The sequence below is a fragment of the Gracilinanus agilis genome, chromosome 2 (genome assembly GCF_016433145.1).
Source record: "Gracilinanus agilis isolate LMUSP501 chromosome 2, AgileGrace, whole genome shotgun sequence".
Classification (NCBI taxonomy): Eukaryota; Metazoa; Chordata; class Mammalia; order Didelphimorphia; family Didelphidae; genus Gracilinanus; species Gracilinanus agilis.
In genome coordinates, this window is record NC_058131.1 from 710956627 (window position 1) to 710979060 (window position 22434).

Here is a 22434-nt window from a genome sequence, read left to right on the forward strand (position 1 = left end):
CCCATAGCCGATGCACATTTCCACTGGTTTTAATGTGTGTCATTGATCAAGACCTATTTCCAAATTGTTGATAGTAGCATTGGAGTGGTAGTTTCGAGTCTACATCCCCAATCATGTCTGCCTCAACCCAAGTGTTCAAGCAGTTGCTTTTCTTCTGTGTTTCCACTCCTGCAGTTCTTGAATTGAGGAGGGTTTTTAACTAGAGAAGAAATAAAATAATTTAAAAAATTTTATCCCCCTCTGAATAACATCTTTTGATTGAGAACAATAATTAAGTATCCATATGCATGTTAATCACATTTATATTGTGTAATATATATTTTAAAATGAAAAAAATTATGAAACTTTTAAAAAAGTGAGTTTTTATAGGTGAGGTCGCCATAATGCAGCTCTCTGATTCCTCACTTGAAAGCTTTTTCTCATTGCCAGTTAAATAAAAATATAGCTTCATTGGTCTTTAAATTCCTCCAAAGTCCAGTTTTTAGCTTAGGTCTCTTCGTGGACTAAACATTCTTGCCCAACTGGATTTCTTAGTTTTCTCTAATCTTACTGTTTTTTCTTTCCCAGGTATCTTCCTTCATGTTCTTTGAAATTCATTCTAACAGCAAGATTTTTCTGTTTGGTCACACCATTCCTTAACATTGGATTGGCTTCTCATCCTACCTTCCCTTCTCTCTGCATATTATAACATCCTTCAAGGACTAATTCAAGTTCATCTTTCTAGGAAGCCTTCCCTAACTTTAAACCTTAACCTTTCTCAAACTGGACAAGAGCACTTCTCTCTCTCCTTGAATTTTTGATTATTCTTTGGATTTTTTTCATACTTTAGTACAAATTAGAACATAATTTCTGGCACATAGTAGGCACTTAATAAAGGCTTGTTGACTTCTCTTCCATCTAGATAGGATACTCTTTAAGAGGAAGAACTCTATCTTGTGACTATATCTTGAGAGCCCTGATTTGATAGTGCCTTGCACATAGTGTGATAGTAACAGCTCTTTTAGCTAAGCTGGACAGGTACTTTTCGAAGAGAGTAGGCCATATGTCTTCCTTCCGTGAGGAAGCTGTATGAAGCTTGAAAGGAAGGTCCAGTTTATGGACACAGTTGGTATAGGAAGTTTTGTTGGAAATTTTCATTGGCCAATAGGATACAGAAGCCTTTCTGACCTAGCTTTTTTCTTCTTGATTGGTGTGGTGTTTACAGAGGGATTGAAGGGTAGCATTTTTTTTAAGTTACTATCCTTTTTTAATCATTCTAAATAAAGTGGTTTCATTATGATTATCCCTGAGTATCTTATTGCATTTTAATTCCATGCCTGAATTTTTGGACTGGCCTGAGTTAGACATGGCCCAGAAGAGCAGATATTTGGTAAGTGTTTGAATTGAATTGAGGAAATATGATGCCATAAAGTTTTCCCTTCTGTACTCTGGTTATGATGAACAGAAATCTAATTGAGGTCATCCTCATCAAATCAATTTTCTTTTCTATAGGTAGGAAGTCTGAATTAATGGTTTTCGGTAGAGAGAATGCCAGGCAATTCCTTTTTGTATATATGTTTTTCCATCCTTTGTAAAAATTCTCCTTCATTTTCTTGTTGTGCATAGATAATTTTTAAAGGCTGTGTCAGTAGCACATAATTAGTGGGATTAATACTATAGAAAGACCTTCTTTGAGTATAGACTAAGTTTTTGGACTGAGAAATGTTCTGAGGACCGATCTAGCTAAGCTAGAGAGAAGCTCATTACCAGAGTGTGCTGAGTATCAGCTGGCAATTTTTTTCTTTTCCATAGAAGTTGATGAAGAGTCTATCAGAGATGTGGATTTATATTACCTGATCTTCCTTTCTTTGATTATTGGTACTCCTCCTTTCCTCAAATTTTCCGTTTCCGTCTTTGATATGTGTATGTTTTGTTCTTTATCTCTCCTCCTAGTAAAATGTTAGTTTCTTCTCTTTTTTTATCCTTAGCATGGTACCTTGCACATAATAAGCACTTAATAAATGTTTGTTTACATCAAGTTGAGTTGTGAGCAGCATTTTTGGAATATGTATCTATACTTCTGAAATTATAGATCTTTGAAGGAATCCTCTGCCTCCTTGAGGGATAATTTGGAATTGTTTGCAAGGTAAAGTCTATTAATTTTCATCTAATTTGTAAATAACATGTATATATTTTAGGACATAGCAAGAAAGGGGAAATTACCTTTTAATTAACATAGAGAGGTCTGCTGATGAATGAGTGATGCATTTTATATTTGATCATTATATTGATTTCGTGAGTCTCAAGTGTCACTTTGAATGAAAATTCCATCCTAATAAAAATTTCTGTTTTTAGTGTTGTCTTAAATACTATTTACATATGAAAACTAATAAAATTACATATTACTTACAATAGTATAAAAAGATTGGACCCATTTTCCCAAAAATTGTACTTAAATTATAAATTACATTAAATTATAATTAAATTTATATGAAAGTCTATTAGAATATACATTATTTTAAAATACTTTTGTTATACTAAATTTTATTAATTATAGTTTTTCACATAGAAAGGAAAAGATCCTCTAAGATACAATTTCATTGTTCTGTTAAACATATGTAACCTTGTGATATTTCTTTATTGTTGCCTTAAACTCAGCTAAATCCTGCCCTATGTAATTTATGAATTTATCTGGAGGGTCATAGCCATATTAAGCTAGCTGGATCCTTGCTGAAAGGTTAATATTTTCCTATGTCTCACATCCCAGTTACTGACTTTTTTATGGGCTCTCTCCATTAGGTAACAGATATGGCAGATGCATCCTATGTATAGTCTCCCTGGAATACTGGAGAGTCCTTAAGACTATCAACTATATCATAGACATCTTTTTTAATTTAAAACCCTTACCTTCCATTATAGATGCAATACTGTGTATTGGTGTTAAAGCAGAAGAGTGGTAAGGGCTAGACAGTGAGGATTAAGTGACATGCCCAGGGTCACACAGCTGGGAAGTGTCTCAGACCAAATTTGAATCTAGGACCTCTCCTCTTCCTAGCCTGGCTCTCTATCCACTGAACCAGCTGGCTGTCCCCTATCACAGACTTCTTTTCCTCACATATGACATTACAATTCTGGTTTTCACTCATCTGAGAAATTATCTCCCTCTTTCCCTCCAATAATTATGTTACATAATTATTATAAATATTACATACTATTGTATTACAAATCAAAAGACATTCCCATTGTTTTCTTATGGACTAGAGTCATGTTTCTTTGTAGTTGTAAAAAAATATAGAGATTGCTAAGTCAACCACAGGAAATGTAACTCAACAGAGAAAATTATGGCTAAGAGGTATAGTGACATGTGTAATAATTTGGTTTTGAAATTCCTGATCAACTGATTGAAATAAGATGACGTGGCACTACGTAAGAATAATGAGATGCCAGAGTGAAAGTTTATAGAGCAAAACCAGATATTGTAGGTACCTGTACTGTGCTAGGCTTTGTTAGGAGGTAGCAGGAAAGGACTGATTATGTGCCGTCTGGCTCCAGGCACCATTCTAGGTGCTCCGCATAGTGAGGTCAGAATGATGACATCTCCATGTAAGAATAGGTGGAAATGAATGCCAAGTAAATAAATGTGTGTGTGTGTGTGTGTGTGTGTGTGTGTGTGTGTGTGTGTGTGACAAGTTTACACACGACTTAAAGAACAGTGAAATGATACCTTTTGCACATTTTGTTTAGATGACAAATATTTTCCTTTGTGAAGGATGAAATTTTATACATACTTCCAGAAAGAATAAGTTCTGGGAGAAGTCTGTCTCTCGGGAATCTTGGTTAGTCACACCACCCACAAAATTATTTTAATTTGGAATATATTTTTGTTAAATATTTTACTTTTAGGGGCAGCTGGATGGCTCAGTGTTGTATAGAGCACCAAGCCTGGAGTTGAGAAGCTCTGGCTTCAAATTTGGCCTGCATACAGATCTTTAAAATTTCACTCATTTCTCACATTTTGGGGAGGTTACATACAACACTTCAAATAAAATTATTGGCATATTAAGACAACCTAGAAAGTTTTCTGTTCCTACTGTTAACTTATTTTATTTCTCTGACACTTATTTTTCTTCATTCATAATATGATGAGAGTTGTACTAGGTGAATGAGACTTGTGTGGCCATGGCCAAGTTTCTTAAAATCCTTGAGCCACAGTTTCTTCCTTTGTAAAATATGCATGATACTTGGAATCCTGACTGAAAAGGGCCATGGGAGCATCAGATTAACCTACAATGTTCTTTGTAAATCTTATGTGAATGGTAGTTGTGATCTCAAAGGGCCCCTCCAGTTCTGAAATATGATGCTCCTGTGTTTTGAGGCCAGATGATTTTCTGGTATAAAGTACAGCGATGATTACAGCCATGAAGTCATGTGAGAGGTGATTAAAGCCTGAGGTGAACTGGGGGCCACTGGAGTGAAATCAGAGAAGGAAGGTGGTAGGGAGGTGTAAAATTCAAAATGCAGGTGAGTAGAGGATTAATCAACCAGTAAATATCTGTTGAATATCTGCTTGGTGTCAGGCACTGTGTGTGCTAAGCACCATAGATAGAAAAAGAGCTCAAAGACAGCCCCAGCCCTTAAGGAGCTCACAAACATAAAAAGAAATATGTGCAAATGCTCTAGACAGGATCAGTAGGAAATTATTAGCAGAGAGAGTATGAGAATTAAAGAGGAGTTGGGATTTTATTTGGGACTGAAAGGAAGCTACGAACGTAATAGGGAGAGAGCAACAGCCAGAGAAAGTGCCCAGAGCCGAGAGATAGAGTGTCTTTTATGTGGCACAGGCAAGAAGCCAGTGTCACTGGATTAAAGAATACGTGCTCTTAGGCGACTGGAAGTGATGATGGTGTCCTCAGTGTAAATAAGGGAGTTTAACGAGTAGGCTGTCTCAGAGGGGATGGATGAGCTCTGTTTTAGAAATATTGATTCAGAGATGTCTGTGTAATACTCAGTTTCAATGTTTGATAGGCAGTTGCTAATATGGGGCTAGAGCTATAGAGGGACTGGGACCTAAGCATCCTCCAGATGCAGACAGTGCTTAAACACTCATGAAGTCACAGGAGAGAGAGGGCAAAGGGAGGAGAGAAGAGGGTCTAGGACTTGGGAACATCTTCTGTTAGAGAGTGTGATATAAATATGCTTCCATGAAAGGAGACTGGAAAAGAACTAAGTGAGCACAGTGACACAAAAACCCAGAAAGGGAGGGTGGTAAGGAGGGTCTGGTGCTACAGATGCCAAGGGACTCACCCAAGGTCACACAAGCAGCAGAGCTAGGTTCAGTCCAGGGCTTCTACCTCCAAATCCAGCACAACTTGAGGCCTCAGTTTTTTCACCTGTAAAAAGAGCTAGCTGGACAGACTAGCTGATGAAAGTTCCTTTTCACTGCCTTTACTTTTCCTAACCCCACATACCCAAACAGATGCTAAATCTTAACATTTTTGTTTCCACAATAGCTCTCACTACTATCCCCTTCTCTTCACTCACACTGCCATCAGATTTCAGACCTTCCCCACCTTTCCTCTGGACTTTTACAGTGACCTCCTTACTGACCTCCAGCCCTTGTATCTCTTCCCCTATCTATGTAGCTGCCACATTGATTTTCCCAAAGCATAGATCTGACTCCTTCTTCCCCAGTAAATTCCAGGGACTCCCTTTTGACTCTAGATTCAAATAGGATTCATTTTTACCGTATCCTTTTTTTAATAACTATTTTACATGTTTTTAATGCAGTGTTTATAAGTTGGATATGTATATTAAAAAATCAGTTGCCCCTAGAGGTATGCAATCATAAACATTTGGTGTCCTAGAAATCAAGGGAAGAGTTGCTATGTGGCTTAGTTTTTGTAAAACGTGAATGGTACCCAAGGATGGAAAGTAGGGAGATACCGGAGAAGGCAGCCTCAGACTTCCTTTCCTTTCAACTGTAAGCCAAACTCAGAATTGGAGGCCTCATGCTGAATAGACCTCTAGAGAAGCAGTGAGGAAACCAGAATGCATATTGAAATGCAAAGCCAAGACTAGCTAGGATCTGCCCTGAATTTCCTCCCTTGAGTCAGTTTGAGGCACACCATGTACTCCTAGATAATCCAGAAGTAGAGATGGTATTTAATCTTCAGTTTCAGTTACCAGGACTCTAATTAGAATTGTTTCCATTTTAGAAATTGCCTTTCCTCTGTTGTAGTCATAACTCAGCCTCACCAGATAAGGTCGTCTGCTACATCCTAGACAGCATTTGGTGACCTTTGAAATTGCTCTCCAGGGCTTTGAGCCAATGAGAAATGTTGACCTTGGCCCATGGAGTGAAATTTAGTTCTTTTTGATTGACTTTATTTTTGACTATTTGTAAAATGTGTGTGATCTCATTTTTTTTCTGGCAGGTTTATCACGCTCATTCTGATAGTTATGAAACACAGAACCAGCATTATGGAAGAAGTTTAACTAAGGAAACAATTAAAGATGGTAAGGGGGCCTATGATTTAATTGGATTTTATGATGTTCCAATTTCTTTGAAGCTCTATGTCTTGAATTCTTTCTCCTCAAGTGGGAGTTAGAAGGTGTCATTAAGATAAGTTTATAGTAGATGTGTGTGAGGCTTTCAGAAATAAAATATGATGTTTTATATGATAATGCGTGTACAACCCAGGTCGAATTGCTTGTCAACTCCAGGAGAGGGGGAGAAAGACAACATGAATCCTATAATTTTGAAAACTTACAACAAAATTTGTTATTAAAATAAAATTAAAACATTAAAAAAGTTAAAATAATAAAAGAAATATAATAGGGATAGGCAGTATATGGAAGAATCTAATAAGGAGAGTTTAGGTTCAGATATCAGTTCAGCTACTTTTTTTTTAAACACTTTACCTTCCAACTTAGAATTAATACTGGGTTTTGATTCCAAGGCAGAAGAATGGTAAGGCCTAGGCAATGGGGTTAAAGTGACTTGCCCAGGATCACACAGCTAGGAAGTGTCTGAGGCCAGGTTTGAACCCAGGACATGCTGTCTCTGGGCCTGACTCCTAAGCCACTGAGCCACCTTGCTGCCCCCTCTGCTAGTTTTAATATCTCTTAAGATCTTGGCCAAGTGATTAACATCCCTCTAGGCCAGTTTCCTCCAAGAGAGAAATTAGGGCATTTCACTAGATGACCTCTACAGTTTCTTCTAGCTCTAGATCAATAAACCTCATATTTTATGAGAATCAAAAATCTTCTAATGGACTTTAAGGTGCATTAAGCCGAATTTCTTGGTGGGGTACTTCCTCTACAGAAGCTGTCTCTCTACAACTTAACAGACTGTTTTCAAGAGTTTTCATGGCAGAACAACTTTTAGCCTTTAGCCAACTTGATAATAGACTCTTTGGCTAACCTCGTTCGGCAGAAGTACATACAGGCTGTCACTGGGGCCCTCTCTGTACTCTTGGAAGTCTGTCTCAAGTTGGGTTCGACCTAGTGGAGTTTGTGTCTCATGAACACCCCCATTCAGAACCCTGGATCCCAACTGAACTGCAGTGATGAACCATAGTAGGACTTTAGTGTGGAGGAACCGTATATTAAAGTTATTTTAAGGACTTTTCCCCACTCCTTCTAGTACTGTATGTAATATCATTAAATGGAGTTAGAGTTTAAAAAAAGAGTTGTGTTTGTAAGATATGCGCATAATGTTTATGTGGCAAAAAATGTTACGTGTATCTAAATTTCCTGATAAACTTTGTTGAGGATTCAATTGTAGCCAAGCTTTAAGGTGGAAAAAAATGCATAGAGATCAAAGGAGTTTTTTTGTGAGAATTATCCTTGTATGAGCAGGAAACACATATGCATATATCTGTGGCCTTAAGAGTCAAAATCTTGCAAAATATGTTTGGCTACATTTTCTTCTTTGATCTATAATGATAGCATATTCAGAATAATGTTTAGAGTATCTTCTGTTACAGTAACTGATTAGAATAATCCTGTAGGCTAACTTGTCCATCTTTCTCTACTTGTTGTTTGGATAGTTCACAATTTAAAATACAGGAACTACTTAGTCTAAGCTCCTGGAATCCGAGATGGGCATAGAAAGGGAACAATAAGAAATCTTGGTTAGGAATGAGTGAACTAATAAGCCCTAACTTAGCTCAGAGCTCTAAATAACCATTTCACAAAAAAACACAACACATATTTAGTTAAAATCAAAAGGGAATATATAGAATGTTTAATCCATCCACAAGTATTCATTAAGTGTCTCCTGTGTATTCAGTATTATACCAGCAACTGGAATGCAAAGATATCTACTACTGGTTTTTATATTCTTTTCATTTGAATCTAGTTTGGGCTAAGAGGTACTAAAATGTAGGGTTTTTAGTTTCTTTTTAACTGTTGAAGTAAACTGTTGACCTTCAGTCAGAATATACTGAACAGACATCCGTCATGGAGATAAAGATAATTGATTTCAGTTCCCATAGAAAAGGAGGATAGATGAAAGATTCTTAATGGAACTGTTTCTGTATTCACCCTCTTTGCATAAAGAGCATAATTCTATTTTTGTAGCCGTGATTCTGACATTTCCCAGTAGCACAAGATAATCCAAAACAGAGAACAATATCTGAATATTCTTATTATTTGATTGTTCTCACTTTAAAATGAGGGAATGTGTGTGAGGAGGCCACTTTATTTTTTTTATTTATTTTTTAGGAGGTTACTTTAAAAAGTAATAGAGAGCTTTGTTTTTAATTTCTCTATAATGATCTTGTTTTCCTTTTGGTAGGCGTTTCCAGATTTTTTCATAATGGGTACTGTTTGAGAAAAGATGCGATTGCTGCCAGCATTAAGAAGATTGAGAAAATTCTTCAGTGGTTTGAAAGCCAGAGTCAACTTAACTTTTACGCAAGTTCCTTACTGTTTGTTTATGAAGGTTCATCCCTGCCAACTGCTAACAGACTGGATGATGGGACTTCAGCAGAGAAGACCTTTTGGTCCAAAGGACAGCTGCCAGAGGCAGAAGTTCTCGAGTATAACAACAACATTCACTTACTGAGTTCTAAAGAGAATGGTAAAGTGGGGGCTTCTGTAGGCAAAGTGTATGTGCACCATAAAGAAGCATATTCAACGAATCATCATGGTCAGACTTCATTGAAAGTTGAAAATAGGGAGCAAGGCAATGTATGGAAAAGCAGCAATTGCATATCCCAGGAACACTTGAATGGCAATGTATTCTCTCAACTGGAAAAAGTCTTCTACCACCGTCCTGCAGAGCCCCCTGAAAGTACACTTGTGGAAGTGCGGATGATTGACTTTGCTCACGTGTTCCCTAGCAACACGAAGGATGAGGGATATGTCTATGGGCTGAAACATCTAATTACTGTACTGCAAAATATTTTAGATAATTAAATTCTTTGCTACGTTCTTTTTATGGGGCCAATGCTAATGAAGAGCAGCAACAAATCTCTGCCCTTGCAATGTTATGTAACAGATTTGTATTGTGATTCAACTACATTTTATTTGTCTTTGTACTTTTGGGTAGAAGGGTTAACTTTTTTATACTCTTACTCAGGAAAATTAATTAATAGTCATTAGAAAACTATGAATAAATAAAAGACATAGGAAATGTTAAACAGGGGACGTGGTGTGGTACGTGATAGTATATATGTTTCGCCTAAGTTAAATAAAAACTCTTGAGTTTTAGGATTTAGTTTTAGCTTCCTGTAGCAAATTCATCAGTGTATCCCCTGTCCACCCAGCCTTGACATTGAGCCATAGAAATGGGAACTGAAAGTGATTAGAAAACAGCCAGAAAACTAGAAAGGGCAAGTTGATGTCCTCAACCTCAACGGTGGCCCCGGACCAAGCTACTAAACTGGAGAAACGCTTGAATTGATGAAGTAATGATGAGGTCTAGATTTTCTTCCATGGTCAGACCAGCATATCACCAGGTGCTAAGGTGCTTCTTTCTCAAAGTGGATAATATTCTCGGCACATTTTAAGAATAGATAATCTCTTTCATTTCCAGAACAGCTTGTTTGAAAGACCATAGACTTTTTCTGCTGTCTATCTGGGATGATAAAAAAATGTTTTGGAATCTGAAGGGCGTAAATCCTTATTGCCTAAGGAAAAAAGAAAAATGTTTTTAAAAATTCTTGCATTTCAGAGATAAATGTATTTTTTCAGCTTACTTCTGACAGAATCCAAATTCTTAAGGGATGGAGGATAAAACTTTTGCTCTTAGAGGTAATGAAATATTTCATTTTTACCAGCAATTGTTTGAAAAGAACATGGACCTGTTGTTAAAGTAGCGTCTCAATTTTCACAAGCAAGGACAGCAGTTGTGAGTATGAGGGATTATTTAGAAATAGATTGTTTTTCTTTGGTGTATTATAATAGGATTCTGTGCTTTTTTCATAAAATCCATCTTTCTGCTATTGTCATTCAAGTCAGTAGAAATAGTCTTACATTTCAGATCATACTTAAAGATGACTTAAACCTTTCGAATCGAATTTTATCGAAGGAAGATGCCACTTTGCACACATTCTTAGATATTTTTATATAAATTGAAAAATTGGATTCTTAAGTATTTGTGGTAAGTGAACAAGGTAAAAAAACTTTCATGATGCCAAAAGCTTTTTTTGAGATTGCATATCTGAAACTTTCCCCATTCATTTTTGGTAAGGGTAGGCCTACATTTTGTAGAATTCTTTTGGTTGTGATCAAGTCAGTCATAATTTGAAGGACTAGTTTATAATGGAAAATGCCATTAGGAGTTCATTTGAGTTTAGTTTCAGTTTTGTTTAAAGGTGATGAAAACAAGACAAAACACCTTTTAATTCTGGTTTCAAGGCTGATTTTATAGCATCTTGCAAACTATAGTCAGAGTCAGCTGGAAAAAATCCATCAGAAATCCTCTGATCTTTTTGTTTTTAGGGACCTCTAGACTAAGCTGAAGAGGAGGTGTTGATTAAAAAATCTTTCCTGTTGCAATCTATATCCTTATCCTTTTGCTTCATTTCTAAATTTGCCACATTCCAGGAAAATATTTGCTTGGCCGTGGGTTGTTTTTTGGATCTTTCACACAACAGATAGCTTAGAAGAGATTTTTTTTTAAACCATTGGTAAGGGTGAGAGTTATTTGCTTTTCTAAACCCTACTAGTGTTGATTTCTTTCTTTCTTTTTGCTTTGGGGGATGGTGGGGTAGGGCTCTGAGGTAGAGGTGGGGAGAGAGGGGAGGATGATGAGAGTGATCTTGACTTCCTAACTAAGAGACCCGACTGCAGAATGCTCCCATTTAACAAAATAGAGCTACTCTGTATGAGTTCATTCTGTGATTGAAAAGTACCTCAATAAATTCAGCCCCTTTTCTAAATCTGGTTGTGTTTTACACTTTTATCAACAAAGAAAATAAGTGCAGTTGACCCTGTAGTTGTTTAGTTTTGAGAATTGGCCCCAAATCCTCTGATAAAAGTGATTGGGCTTTTGTTATGTGTTCTCCCTGTCTTAAACTGCATACATCATGAGACCAGCAGAATAATGGGGAAATCTTTGGTTCAAAAAAGAAAAGCAAAGAGAAATCAAATCCAAGAAATCTCCTTAAGAATGGTCATTAACATCATGAGTTCATTAAACCCTAAACTCAGAAGATTAAGGTTATTTTAAGCCTGATTTAAATATGGCAAGAGCCTTTGTGTAGAATAGCATTTATGTATCAACTGTGAGTTAGATGAAGTTGTATTATTTGCAGACTATTTTTGTTGTTGTTGTTGCACATTCTAGATCAGTAAAGTATGGACTAAATGTACCAGAGCTGTTAACACCTGTTATTGCAGGTATATTTTTATGAGATCAGTATCTTATTTTTGGCTAGTTTACTGATCACTGAAATCAATTTTTACATGAAAAGAGTTACTGTTATCTTTTTCAGGGATGGGATTAGATTTTAATTTTTTTGTTTACATTTTCATGTCATTGTCATTTATGACCCCCTTTGTAAGTTCTCCTTATAGCACATGTCAATCAGATGACACATGGTTGAACAACTGTCTTCAAGTTAAAAACCGACTACCAAGATTTAGGGATTTGTGCTAAAATTAACCACTGTGGGGACTCATATTCACTATTTAGCAAACATTTGAGTGTACAAGAGTTTTAATTTTAAGCAATAAGCATGACGGAGACTTTTTATGTTGACAGTTGTCATAGTTATCAAAGGAAACATCACAAATATTGATTTTTAGCATATTCCCTGTGAATGCACCCACTCAGAGGACTTTCTGAGAATTGTGATAACTATGTAAAAGTTTCACTAATAAAACTGAAATTATACAATAGTTTTTATAACAAAATATTTACGGTAATTGGTATTTTTAATATGGATGGAAGTTGCATAGATTATGATGAATCACAAACTATTAAGCAATTATAAAAATGTTCAATATTTTATCTAGTTTTACAAAAAACCTACTATGAAAACTTGTATATTAAATTGCTTTAACATGGAGCTTGTATTTTCAACTCAGTGTTCATTAATTGTTATATATGTACAGAAAGACCATATTTTTTTTTCTTTTTTACACATTACCAGTCCACTATTTCCAGGTTTTAAATTGCAAAGAAGTAAGGCTTTTTCACCTCTCAGCATGGATATAAGCAAATGTTTTAGAGGATTGGCATTTCCCAAGATGCTGGCTTTCAAACTTCTTTTTACGTATTTGGAATAATAATTAAAAAAAAAAATCTAGATGAGAGGAAAGCAGGTAGAACCACTAAGATATTTGCTGTCAAATAACATAGAAATCTAGTTTAAAGTGTCCATTTTAAAGAGTTGCCATCGCCTTTCATCAAAACTTTTGCCATTTGCTAATGTAAAATTTTATTTGCTTCTCAAATTGTTTACATCACCTTGCAATAACCTTCCCTATTGAGTGCCTTCAACCCTTGATTTGGTATCTTTGTATCCTTACTCATAGAATCATTGACATCCCAGGATGGAGTTTTCGTGAGGCTTGTAATGTCAAGGCTAATACGTAAAAAAATGTCAAATGTTCAGAAAACATGGAACACTTTGAATACTTTATGTGATAAAAAACAAAATGTCTTATTAAAACTCAGTCGCCATCTAAGAAAAAATAATAAAATTTTAAAATGTGATTATTTCCAGAGATCAAATTTAGTTCGCTACTTAAAAGATGTGAATTTAAAGAAAAAAACAACAAACAAAAAAACCTTTAGATAAATTCACATTGAGTTACAAAATGTATCCAGTATTCAGAGTTGAGATGGCTACTAAAACATGGCTGGAAATGTTTTGAGTTCATTTTATACAACAGCATTACCCCTACTCAATCCTAGAGTTTGTGTAATGACGATAGATAACATCCAAAGGCCTTAAATTTTTTTTTTTTTTAATTTCTTGTTCAGACGGTACGTTTTACTTATAGTGTTTATTCAGTGATGTATAAAGTAGAATAATGTAGTAAAATTACTGTGAAGTACATTCCATTCCATATCCACAAGCAAAATACTACACATTTTTATCATCAAAAACAAATTAATAATGTTGTACTAATATTTATTTTAGACCTTGATCATCCTCTATGTTTTCAAAGTGCAAATACTTTGAATTTGATAGTGAGAATAAAGGTTCTTTTTTGAAATGTAAGCAAAATGACTAACTTGTAATATATACTATTAATGTTTTAGAAAGGTTAAGGACTCCCGTTTTTGGAGTTAAATGTTAAAATCAGTTCTTCTCAATTACTTCGATAGGCTCCAATATGGGGGATTATACTCAAGAGTTTAAACAGTAATTAGTGCTTTCAAGTCTTTTCTTTGAAATTTTTATAGTTGTTGGGTTGAGTTTTAATCTGGTGTTCACCTACAGTATGTATTAACAGTTTTAATATGAAGTGAAATGTTCTATAACCAATGTATATTGCACCTGCATAGAAAGAAAATCGAGTGCACAAAGACACTTTATTACTCTGGGAACTGGACTGGAAAGTGTATGAGAACATGTGAAATTGCACCTAAACTTTTGTTATTAACTAATGATTATAAAAACTGAAAAGCTAAATTTATTGTACTTGAATGAATGTACTTAGACTGGTCTTAGTTACTTTGATTTAAATGTCTAAATTATGTCTTCTTAAAATGTGTTTGACTGTAATTCATGCTGTTGCGATTTGGGGGGCCATTATTGGACTGCAGGGGTTGTTGATAATGTAATTTGTGTTCATTTTATAGAATCATCTATACCGATTTTATAATTTAAGTGTTATTTAGAGAATCCTAATAGCTGTATATTTGGCAAACTATTAAAATTTTCAGTGCTGTTTCCTCCCCTCCCCCTTGATTTATAGCAAATACCTATTTCTTATCATGTAATAACATAACTTGATAGAATGTTTGTACTTTGCCGACCTGTCATTTCCCTTATGCTTATTTCTACTTTGTAGCAGAACATCGTTCCTTTTAGAAAAAAATCACTACACGAAACATGGCACCCTCTGCATTTTATGTAGGCTAATATCTCTTGGGAATAGATGTATCATAGAATGGTCGTCCAGTTATGTGCTCAAGTTAGAAAAAATTTATTTGAGGATTTATGTTAAGAAAATTAACCACTGCAGGGACTTATGATCACTATCTGAAAAGTCAAGTGAGTGTACAAGAGTTTTAATTTAAACAATAAGCATGATGAGGACCTTTTACATTAATAGGGTTATCACAGTGGTCAAAGGAAGCATTACAAAGATTGATTTTACCATATTCTCTGTGAAATGCACCTGCTCAGAGGACTTTCTGAGAATTATGATAACTGTAAAAATTTAATAAAATTGAAATTACACAATAGTTTTCATAACAGTATAATATTCTCTTGGCAATATCTTTTGGGAATAGAACTCAATGTTGGATACTCTGATAAGCACACTATAATCATTTGATTTCTAAAATACAGCAAATGTTTAGACTCTTAAAAATGATTGTGCATGTGGGAGAGGGGCAATTCAATAAAATGAGAATCAATTTCAGCAATCGAAATTTAAGGTCTAGCCATAGCCAAATATTTTCTTAATTCTTTCTACCCAACTGGTGACCCTTCCTTTGAAATCTAAGATGAAAGTGTTTAATTTCCAAAAATTCTTGACAGGCCTTCAAAAGTCTTTTCTTTGGGAAACGAGTATAACAGAATACCTGCTCTCAACAAGCTTATAGTCTAAATTAACTACATTTCATTTTTAACATGAAAACCATGATTGCTCTGGAAAGCTTCTCTTCCCCCCACCTCTCCCAAGGCAAACAGGATTAAGTGACTTGCCCTGGGTCACAGGGCTAACAAATGTCTGAGGCCAGATTTGAATTTAGGAAGATAGTCTTCTTGACTCTTGGCCTGCCACCCAGCTGCCTCCAGGAAAGTCTTCATTGCTGCTTTTCTGAAAGATAACTCCCCATCTCTTCAAAGGAAAGGTCATGGGGGAATCATGGACTTGTCCCTATTTCCAGTTTGGCTCTTGGCAAAAACCCCTCTAGACTGAAACTGTTGGTATTGGCCAAAGGTATGAAATAAGTTTAAAGGGAGAGCAAATATTGGAAGTTGCAATTGAAGTCACAGATATTCTCAGAAGGAAGAAGATGCCACAAAATGATTCAAACCAGAGTCCTTGTTCTTGTAGCTCTATGAGCTAAGAGAATGCAGTGGAAGGTTTTCTGTTTTACTAATGGAAAGCCAACAGAAGTTCAAATATTAGAAAAGGAAATTGATGAATCTCTGCTCCTCATTCTCCCTGATGAAGGAGAAGAGGAACAGTTGCAGAAGTATCTATTTTTATTCTTTAGAAGATTTTCAAAAAAGAAAAAAGATTTTAGTTTGGAAAATGAATTAAGCGTGGCCCCAAACCTTTTAAGAAAACCATTCCTTCTCGCCTTTAAATGGATTTGATTTTTTTTGACTAGTCTCACTTACTGACTGGAAATGACCCCTAACACACTTTTCTTCCAATTGAGCTCTCTGGAAGAGTGGGAAGTTCCTTAGTTTTAATTCTAGGAATGAGGGAAGTGGTTCAGGAAGGATGAATGGCTTAGTGGTTAGGCTTGGTTGCTTAATTTTGCAGTCTTAAAATACCACATCCTTGTTCAAGGTTTCTAGAAATGTTATCTGAAATCTTGAATCCTGGAGTATTGTTGAAGAGCATGGAGGACTATGCCAGTTTAGACATCTTTCTAAGCTAGAAATGGCAGACTGGTACCTAAACACATTATTTTGGCATTGTTTTTTCAAGAAATACATCAACTATGCCTTTTTGCTTTTCAATGAGATGAATAACTCGTAATTAATTGCACAATCACTTTATTATGGATGTAGTGCTGTAGGAATACTTTATAACAAATGCTAACATTTCTATAGCCCCCCTGAGCTAGGTACTGTGAGAAGTGCTTTGTTATCTCATTTGATCCTCATTACAACCCTGGGAGGTAGGTGCTGCTCTTCTTATTTTCCAGCTGAGGAAACAGACAAATAGAGATTAGGTGACTTGCGTCTGAGGCCAGATTTGAACTCAGATTTGAAAGTTTTTCTAACGTCAGGCCCTGTGCTCTGTTGACACCTTATGTCATATTTTGCAGTCTATAAGCATTTGACCACATAACTCCAAATATTTTAAATTATAAAAATGTTCATAGTTAAGGACTAAGTGATGGACTCCCAAAATAGGAGCCTTGATATTTTTCTTATTTAAATAATCAACATCTTATTTTACTTGCTCATACGCCCCTCCTTTCTTCCTAACTCCCAGACAACTATCTCATTATAATGTTTTTTTTTTTAAAGACGAAAAGGAACAAGAAAAGAAATTGAGTGAAAACACCAATACCATAACAAAATCTGATATTTTAGGGTGTTTCATGCCTGTTGATGTCAAAGGAATTGGGAAGACATGCCTGGAGGTTTTGTTTTTTCTTTTTAAGTCCGTATTGTTTAATCCAACTTTGTTAGTGCCAAACAGTATAACACAGAAAATGATCTCAGAGATGTTCAGTTTCAACCTTTTATCTTACAGTTGGGGAAATGGACCAGAAGAATGATCAAAATATGACCAGTATGGGCAGCTGGGTGGCTCAGTAGATAGAGCCCAAGAGGTCCTGTGTTCAAATCTGGTCTTAGACACATCCTAGCTGTGTGACCCTGGGCAAGTCATTTAACTTCCATTGCCTGGCCTTTACTAGTCTTCTGCCTTAGAACTAATTCTCAGTATTGATTCTAAGACAGATAAGGTTTTAAAAAAAAAAAAAACAAACCAACAACCAGTAAATCCAGTACATCATATAGACATGGAATTCCATCCTTTGCATTTTTTAGGATTTGGGATTTTTGAGTGAAATGACTCAAATTTGTTTTAAGTTCCTACTGTTTATAACCCCATGAAATTTATAACGAAGCCTTCTTTTAACCTACCGACTTTGATCCCCGATTTCTTTCTCTATCTCAGTTTTTAAAATGCTGCCTGCCTTTTTGCTTAATCTTTCAAACTAGGTAAAAATGGTTCTTGGAGAAAAGCATTTCCTGTTAAGGAAAATTAATGTTGACTTATAAACTTTGGGTTTTGAAGGTCAGCCAGCTTCCAAGTGAAAATGAATTTTCCCCCCATTGGGCTGGCTTGTTTTTGGAGGCAGGGTGGAGACCTGTTCCTCATTTATCTGTAAACAAGAACTGTCCTAGGTAAGGGAGGGCAGTGAACTCTAGCAGCCTTGTTGCACTGCGGTCCTTCAATGTGGCTGAACGTGGGGTTGTCTTCCAGGCCCCAGCAAGGACATTGCCTTCTCGTGGAGTAAGGAGGGAGGAGTGGAGGTCACTAAGCCCACCTCCTTAGTGATTATTTACCCATCAGTTGTCTTGTCCAGGGAAGGGACTAAGCTTGGAACTAACATGGGATCCAGCCTTGTGGAAGAGGAGTTCCCTCCCCTTGGTCCTTTTGGAGTATGGGGTCATCTAACCAGGTTAGGATGTCTTGACTGGTCTGGTTGATGAATAAATTTTAAAATGAAGAAATATCTGCCTCTCAAGAATTTCAATTGTTCCACCAAAAAGTTAATTTCTATCTTTTCTAGGTGTGGTATATATTGATGTACTTTAAGTGATTAACTTGAGAATAATGACCTTGTTCTGGGCTTGTGGTGACTCTAATGAGATTTACTTTGGAATGATAGAGGATTTGGCTATGGTTGAGAGAGGCTGGGAGAGAGATCATAGGACTTAATGGGTAATGGGAAGAAGTGTTAGATCTGGAGTCAGAGAACTTGGGTTCAAATCCCAGCAGTTCTTTACTACCTACTTAATATCCATGTGACTTTAGACACCTCCTTAACTTCTCTGGGCCTCAGTTTCCTCATTTGTAAAATAAAGAGGTGCTGGACTAGATGGCCTCTAAGGTCCCTTCTGGCTCAAAATCTAGCATCCTAGTTAATAAGATGTGGTCCTCCTTAGCGTTCCTTTTTTCCACTGAGTGAGTACCTATGCAAAAACTTTAGATGCACCACTTCCTCTCATTCCTCTTTCCTTTTATTGGCGAGCTTAGGTCAGCCGTAAAATAATCCTAATTTCCAACATAGTGATAAAACAGGTCTTTAATCAGGACAAGTGAGACTATCATAAAAAAACACTGTCACAGAGCCACCACCTGGGGACCCCTACAGTCTCAGGAAATGTGCTATTGCGACTCCCCACAGAACTCAGGGTCCTTAGATACATTTAGGCAATGGAAGAAAGGAAGGACGGTAGACTGGCTATGGAAGTCCATGATGCTGGGAACACGATGTGGCCAGTGGCTAGAGCAGCTGGGAGTGACCTGCCTCTCAGAGGAGAGACTGAAGTGGCTGAAGAGGTCCTGAAGACTTGATTGTCTTAGTTAATCCTGGCTAGGGTGACTGAGAGGTACAGAAGGTTGAAGTACCTTTCAAATTCAGTCCTTCAGGACCGGTGACTTCTAGGAGCCAGGCTGGACAATTCCAAGTCAATTCAGCCCACTGAGTCTTTTGAGTTCTTTGTTTTAGCCTTTAGGAGAGTCAAGAATGGGATTAACTAAAATGATGCCACTTGCAAACTGGACTTTCCCCCAAGTGTTGGAAGACGGTTAATCTGTGTGTTATGTCTCCACAATGTTTTCTGTGCTTGTGTGTGTTCCTTGTGGGCACTTGTTTCATACTATTGTACAGTCTTGTACATCTGAAATGAGGTTCTGGGCAGCTAGGTGGCAAGGAGGCTTGGGGTCAGGAAGGCTCCTCGTCCCGAGTTCAAAACTGGCCCCAGACACTTGCTAGTTGTGTGACACTAGGCAAGTCACTGCCCTGTTTGCCTCAGTTTGCTTGTGTGTGAAATGAGCTGGAGAAGGAAATGGCAAACTACTCAAATAACTTTGCCAAGAAAACTCCAAATGAGGGCAGCTATGTGGCTCAGTGGATTGAGAACCAGGCCCAGAGACAGAGGGTCTTAAGAGGTTCAAATACGGCCTCAGACACTTCCTAGCTGTGTGACCTGGGCAAGTCATTTATCCTCTGTCTTCCTCAGTTTCCTCATCTTTAAAATGGAGCTGATAGCACTCGTCTCACAAGGCTGTGGTGAGGATAAAACAAGAGTGTTTATAAGGCACTTTGCAAATCTTAAAGTTCTTCCTAAATGATTAGATAATATCATGCAATTTTCAATAAAAGGTCCGAGGGACAGAATCGCACTTCGTAAAGGCACGGTCAAGTTGTGTGCCCAAACAGCTAAGTAAGGCTTTACCGTCCAGGTTCAGACCTGGAGTACAGGAAATCCTGAAGATGCTCTGGAAACGGAAGGCGGCAACTGGGTTCCGAGGCTTTGGTGTCATGGAAGGAGACGGCAGAAAGCACAGCATCTCAGCTTGTAACTTGCTTCCATCTTCATGAAGGCTAAACATTTGCCAAGTGGATTCATGGAACGGCTAGAGCTAAAGTGGGGAGGAAAGCCAAAGGGAGTCTTTCCTCACTTAATTCCATACTGTTGGATGATTCAATAAAAAGTAAAACACGGCAAAGTATAAGCATTGAACCACGTGGCACCGATTTAGGTCACATCTATATTTGATCACTGGGGGGAGTTCTGGGGGGCTGGTAGGGGGTGACTCGTGTGGTTTGACAGCAACTCCAGCTGGCCCCATAACGGCTCACGTGACAAGCATCCCAGGTGAAACTCAAAGATGAAGGCAACCCCTCCATCTGCCACCCTATGATCTGGGAGCCTTAAAGGTAAAGGAGATCGTAGATTGCATCTAAGATCATCGATAGGATCATTGATTTAGAGCTGGAAGGGACCTCAGTTCACCTAGTCCAACCTCCTTTTACAGAGAGGGAAACTGAGGCTCAGAGTAGGAAGAATCTTACCCAAGTGTTGCCCATTTGTGGAAGTTTCCACCTAGCTAAAATCTCAGGTCCGAATGCTCCCTTTCCCACCAAATTTGTGTCGGTGTGGACAGTATTTACATCGATTTGGCATGGAACATAAAACAATATTTGCACAAGAAAATGTTTAGAGTCATTGTCAGGAGGGCCTTAAGTACACTTTAGTCTTTCAGATAGTTCAAAAGTGCTTGCCATGATTCGCACTCTTGTCCAATGCTCTCATTTGGGAGATGATTGACCCAGTTTATGGGGTCAGAATTTGGGGATGTGGAGCAAAGCCAAGCTGGTCAACCTAGGCTCCGAACTAGTGACCGTGGCTCCCAGAAGACTGAGTTTGCCAGCCATAATTGCTAACACCAAATGCTGGCCCATCCCCATTGGAGAAGCCCATCAGTTCCCAGGAGAAATGGCTCTCTGCCTTCTTATTAGCAAATGGTCAGCTCTTTAAGGGCTCGAGTCATGATGAAAGGGGCCAGCTGGTCCAGGCTGCCACACCTCCTTCATTCTGACTTTATGAACTTCCAAGTCAGTTGTTCTGATGGCTTGGCTGAAGTCTGCCTTTGCTTAAATGGCACTTGACGGCTACTGCAGGGATGACCCGTGCGTTATCTTTTGTCGTCAAGGAGTCCTTTTTTTCAGGCCTGTCAGACTGTGACTCCATTTGGAATTTTCTTGGCAAAGACCCTGGAGTCGTTTGCCATTTTCTTCTCCAGCTCATTTCCTAGAGGAAGAATTAAGGCCAACAAGTGACTTAAGTGACTTGCCCAGCACTGTACCGCTAGGAAGCATCTGAGGCTGGATTTGAACTCAGGAAGAGGAGTCTGCCTGACTCTAGACCCAGCGCTGGAACCACTGTAGCTGCCCCTGTCGATGATCTTAGATGATGTCTAAAGTTCCTGGATAGCATTTATTTAGCCTTTGTGTCCTCAGTGCTTTAGCCCAGTGCCTGGCACATAGTAAGCTCTTGATGCTTGTGAAATGACTGACTTACTAACTCTTGAAGGTCTTTCCATCTCCAGATCTATTTATGAGCTTCCGCTTTAGTCTAGCTGTTGGACATCCTGTGGCTCACCAGACCCTTGTGTTGCTCTGGCAGAGCCCCTGGGAACCTGGGATTAACTCCTCATGGAGGTGCCATTGGAGAAGGGCTTGGATGGGGGGTTCAAGTCAATAATGAACATTTCTTCAGCTCTTATCAGACACAAACCACTGGGCCAGGTGCTGGCTTTTCATTGTTGTTATTTCTTGGTCCCTGGGATGCTGAGAGTGCTCACTCTGCTCATAGGTGGTATAGGATTTGAATACAGGTCTTCTCCACTCTTAAGACCTATTCTAGGCTGTGCAGTCTCCAGTCATCATTGCTATTGATTATGACAACATATTGAATTTCTGTAACTTTGTAGTCACTACGACAACGACAACGACAACAAAAACAACAAGCATTCCCGGTATCATGGATGCAAAGCCCAAAGTGCTGACAGTCTCTGCTCTCAAAGAGTTTACATTTTCTTGCTTTAGAATAGTGGTTCCCAAACTTTTTTGGCCTCCCACCCCCTTTCCAGAAAAAATATGACTTAGCCCCCTGGAAATGATGAAACTATTTATTGAACTCAGAATAGAATGTAATACAAAAAAGTGTGGCCATCACTGCCTTCCTTGGATCGCTGCAGCACCCACCAGGGGGCGGTGGCGCCCACTTTGGGAATCACTGCTTTAGACAGTATCTCAAAAGTTGTATTAATATAAATTAAAATAAATAAGATTAAGAAGTTTTGTTAATTAATATGTTATAAAGACAGCTGGAGAGAGGGGCAGGCCTAGAGGGGGAGGTCCTGGGTTTAAATCTGATCTCAGACATAGTTCCTAGCTGTGAGACCCTGGAAAAGTCAGTGAACCCCCATGGTCTAGCCCTTAACTCTCTGACTTAGTTGTTACTAAGTCAGAAAATAAGGGTTTAAAAAAACAAATGAAAAAGTTATTAAAACTTCAAACCGCCCATCAAGCACCCTGTAGAGATA

General features: G+C 37.7%; 1 protein-coding gene across 1 annotated transcript in view; it reads left to right on the top strand.

Moving 5' to 3' along the window:
- Window positions 1-10095, top strand: part of IPMK (inositol polyphosphate multikinase) — a 78432-nt gene extending 68337 nt beyond the window's left edge. The window contains exons 5-6 of the mRNA XM_044662949.1: window positions 6414-6495; window positions 8780-10095. Of these exons, the coding sequence (XP_044518884.1) occupies window positions 6414-6495; window positions 8780-9402 (705 nt within the window). The 3' untranslated portion in view covers window positions 9403-10095. The remainder of the gene's footprint in view (window positions 1-6413; window positions 6496-8779) is intronic.
- The last annotated feature ends 12339 nt before the right edge of the window (window positions 10096-22434 follow it).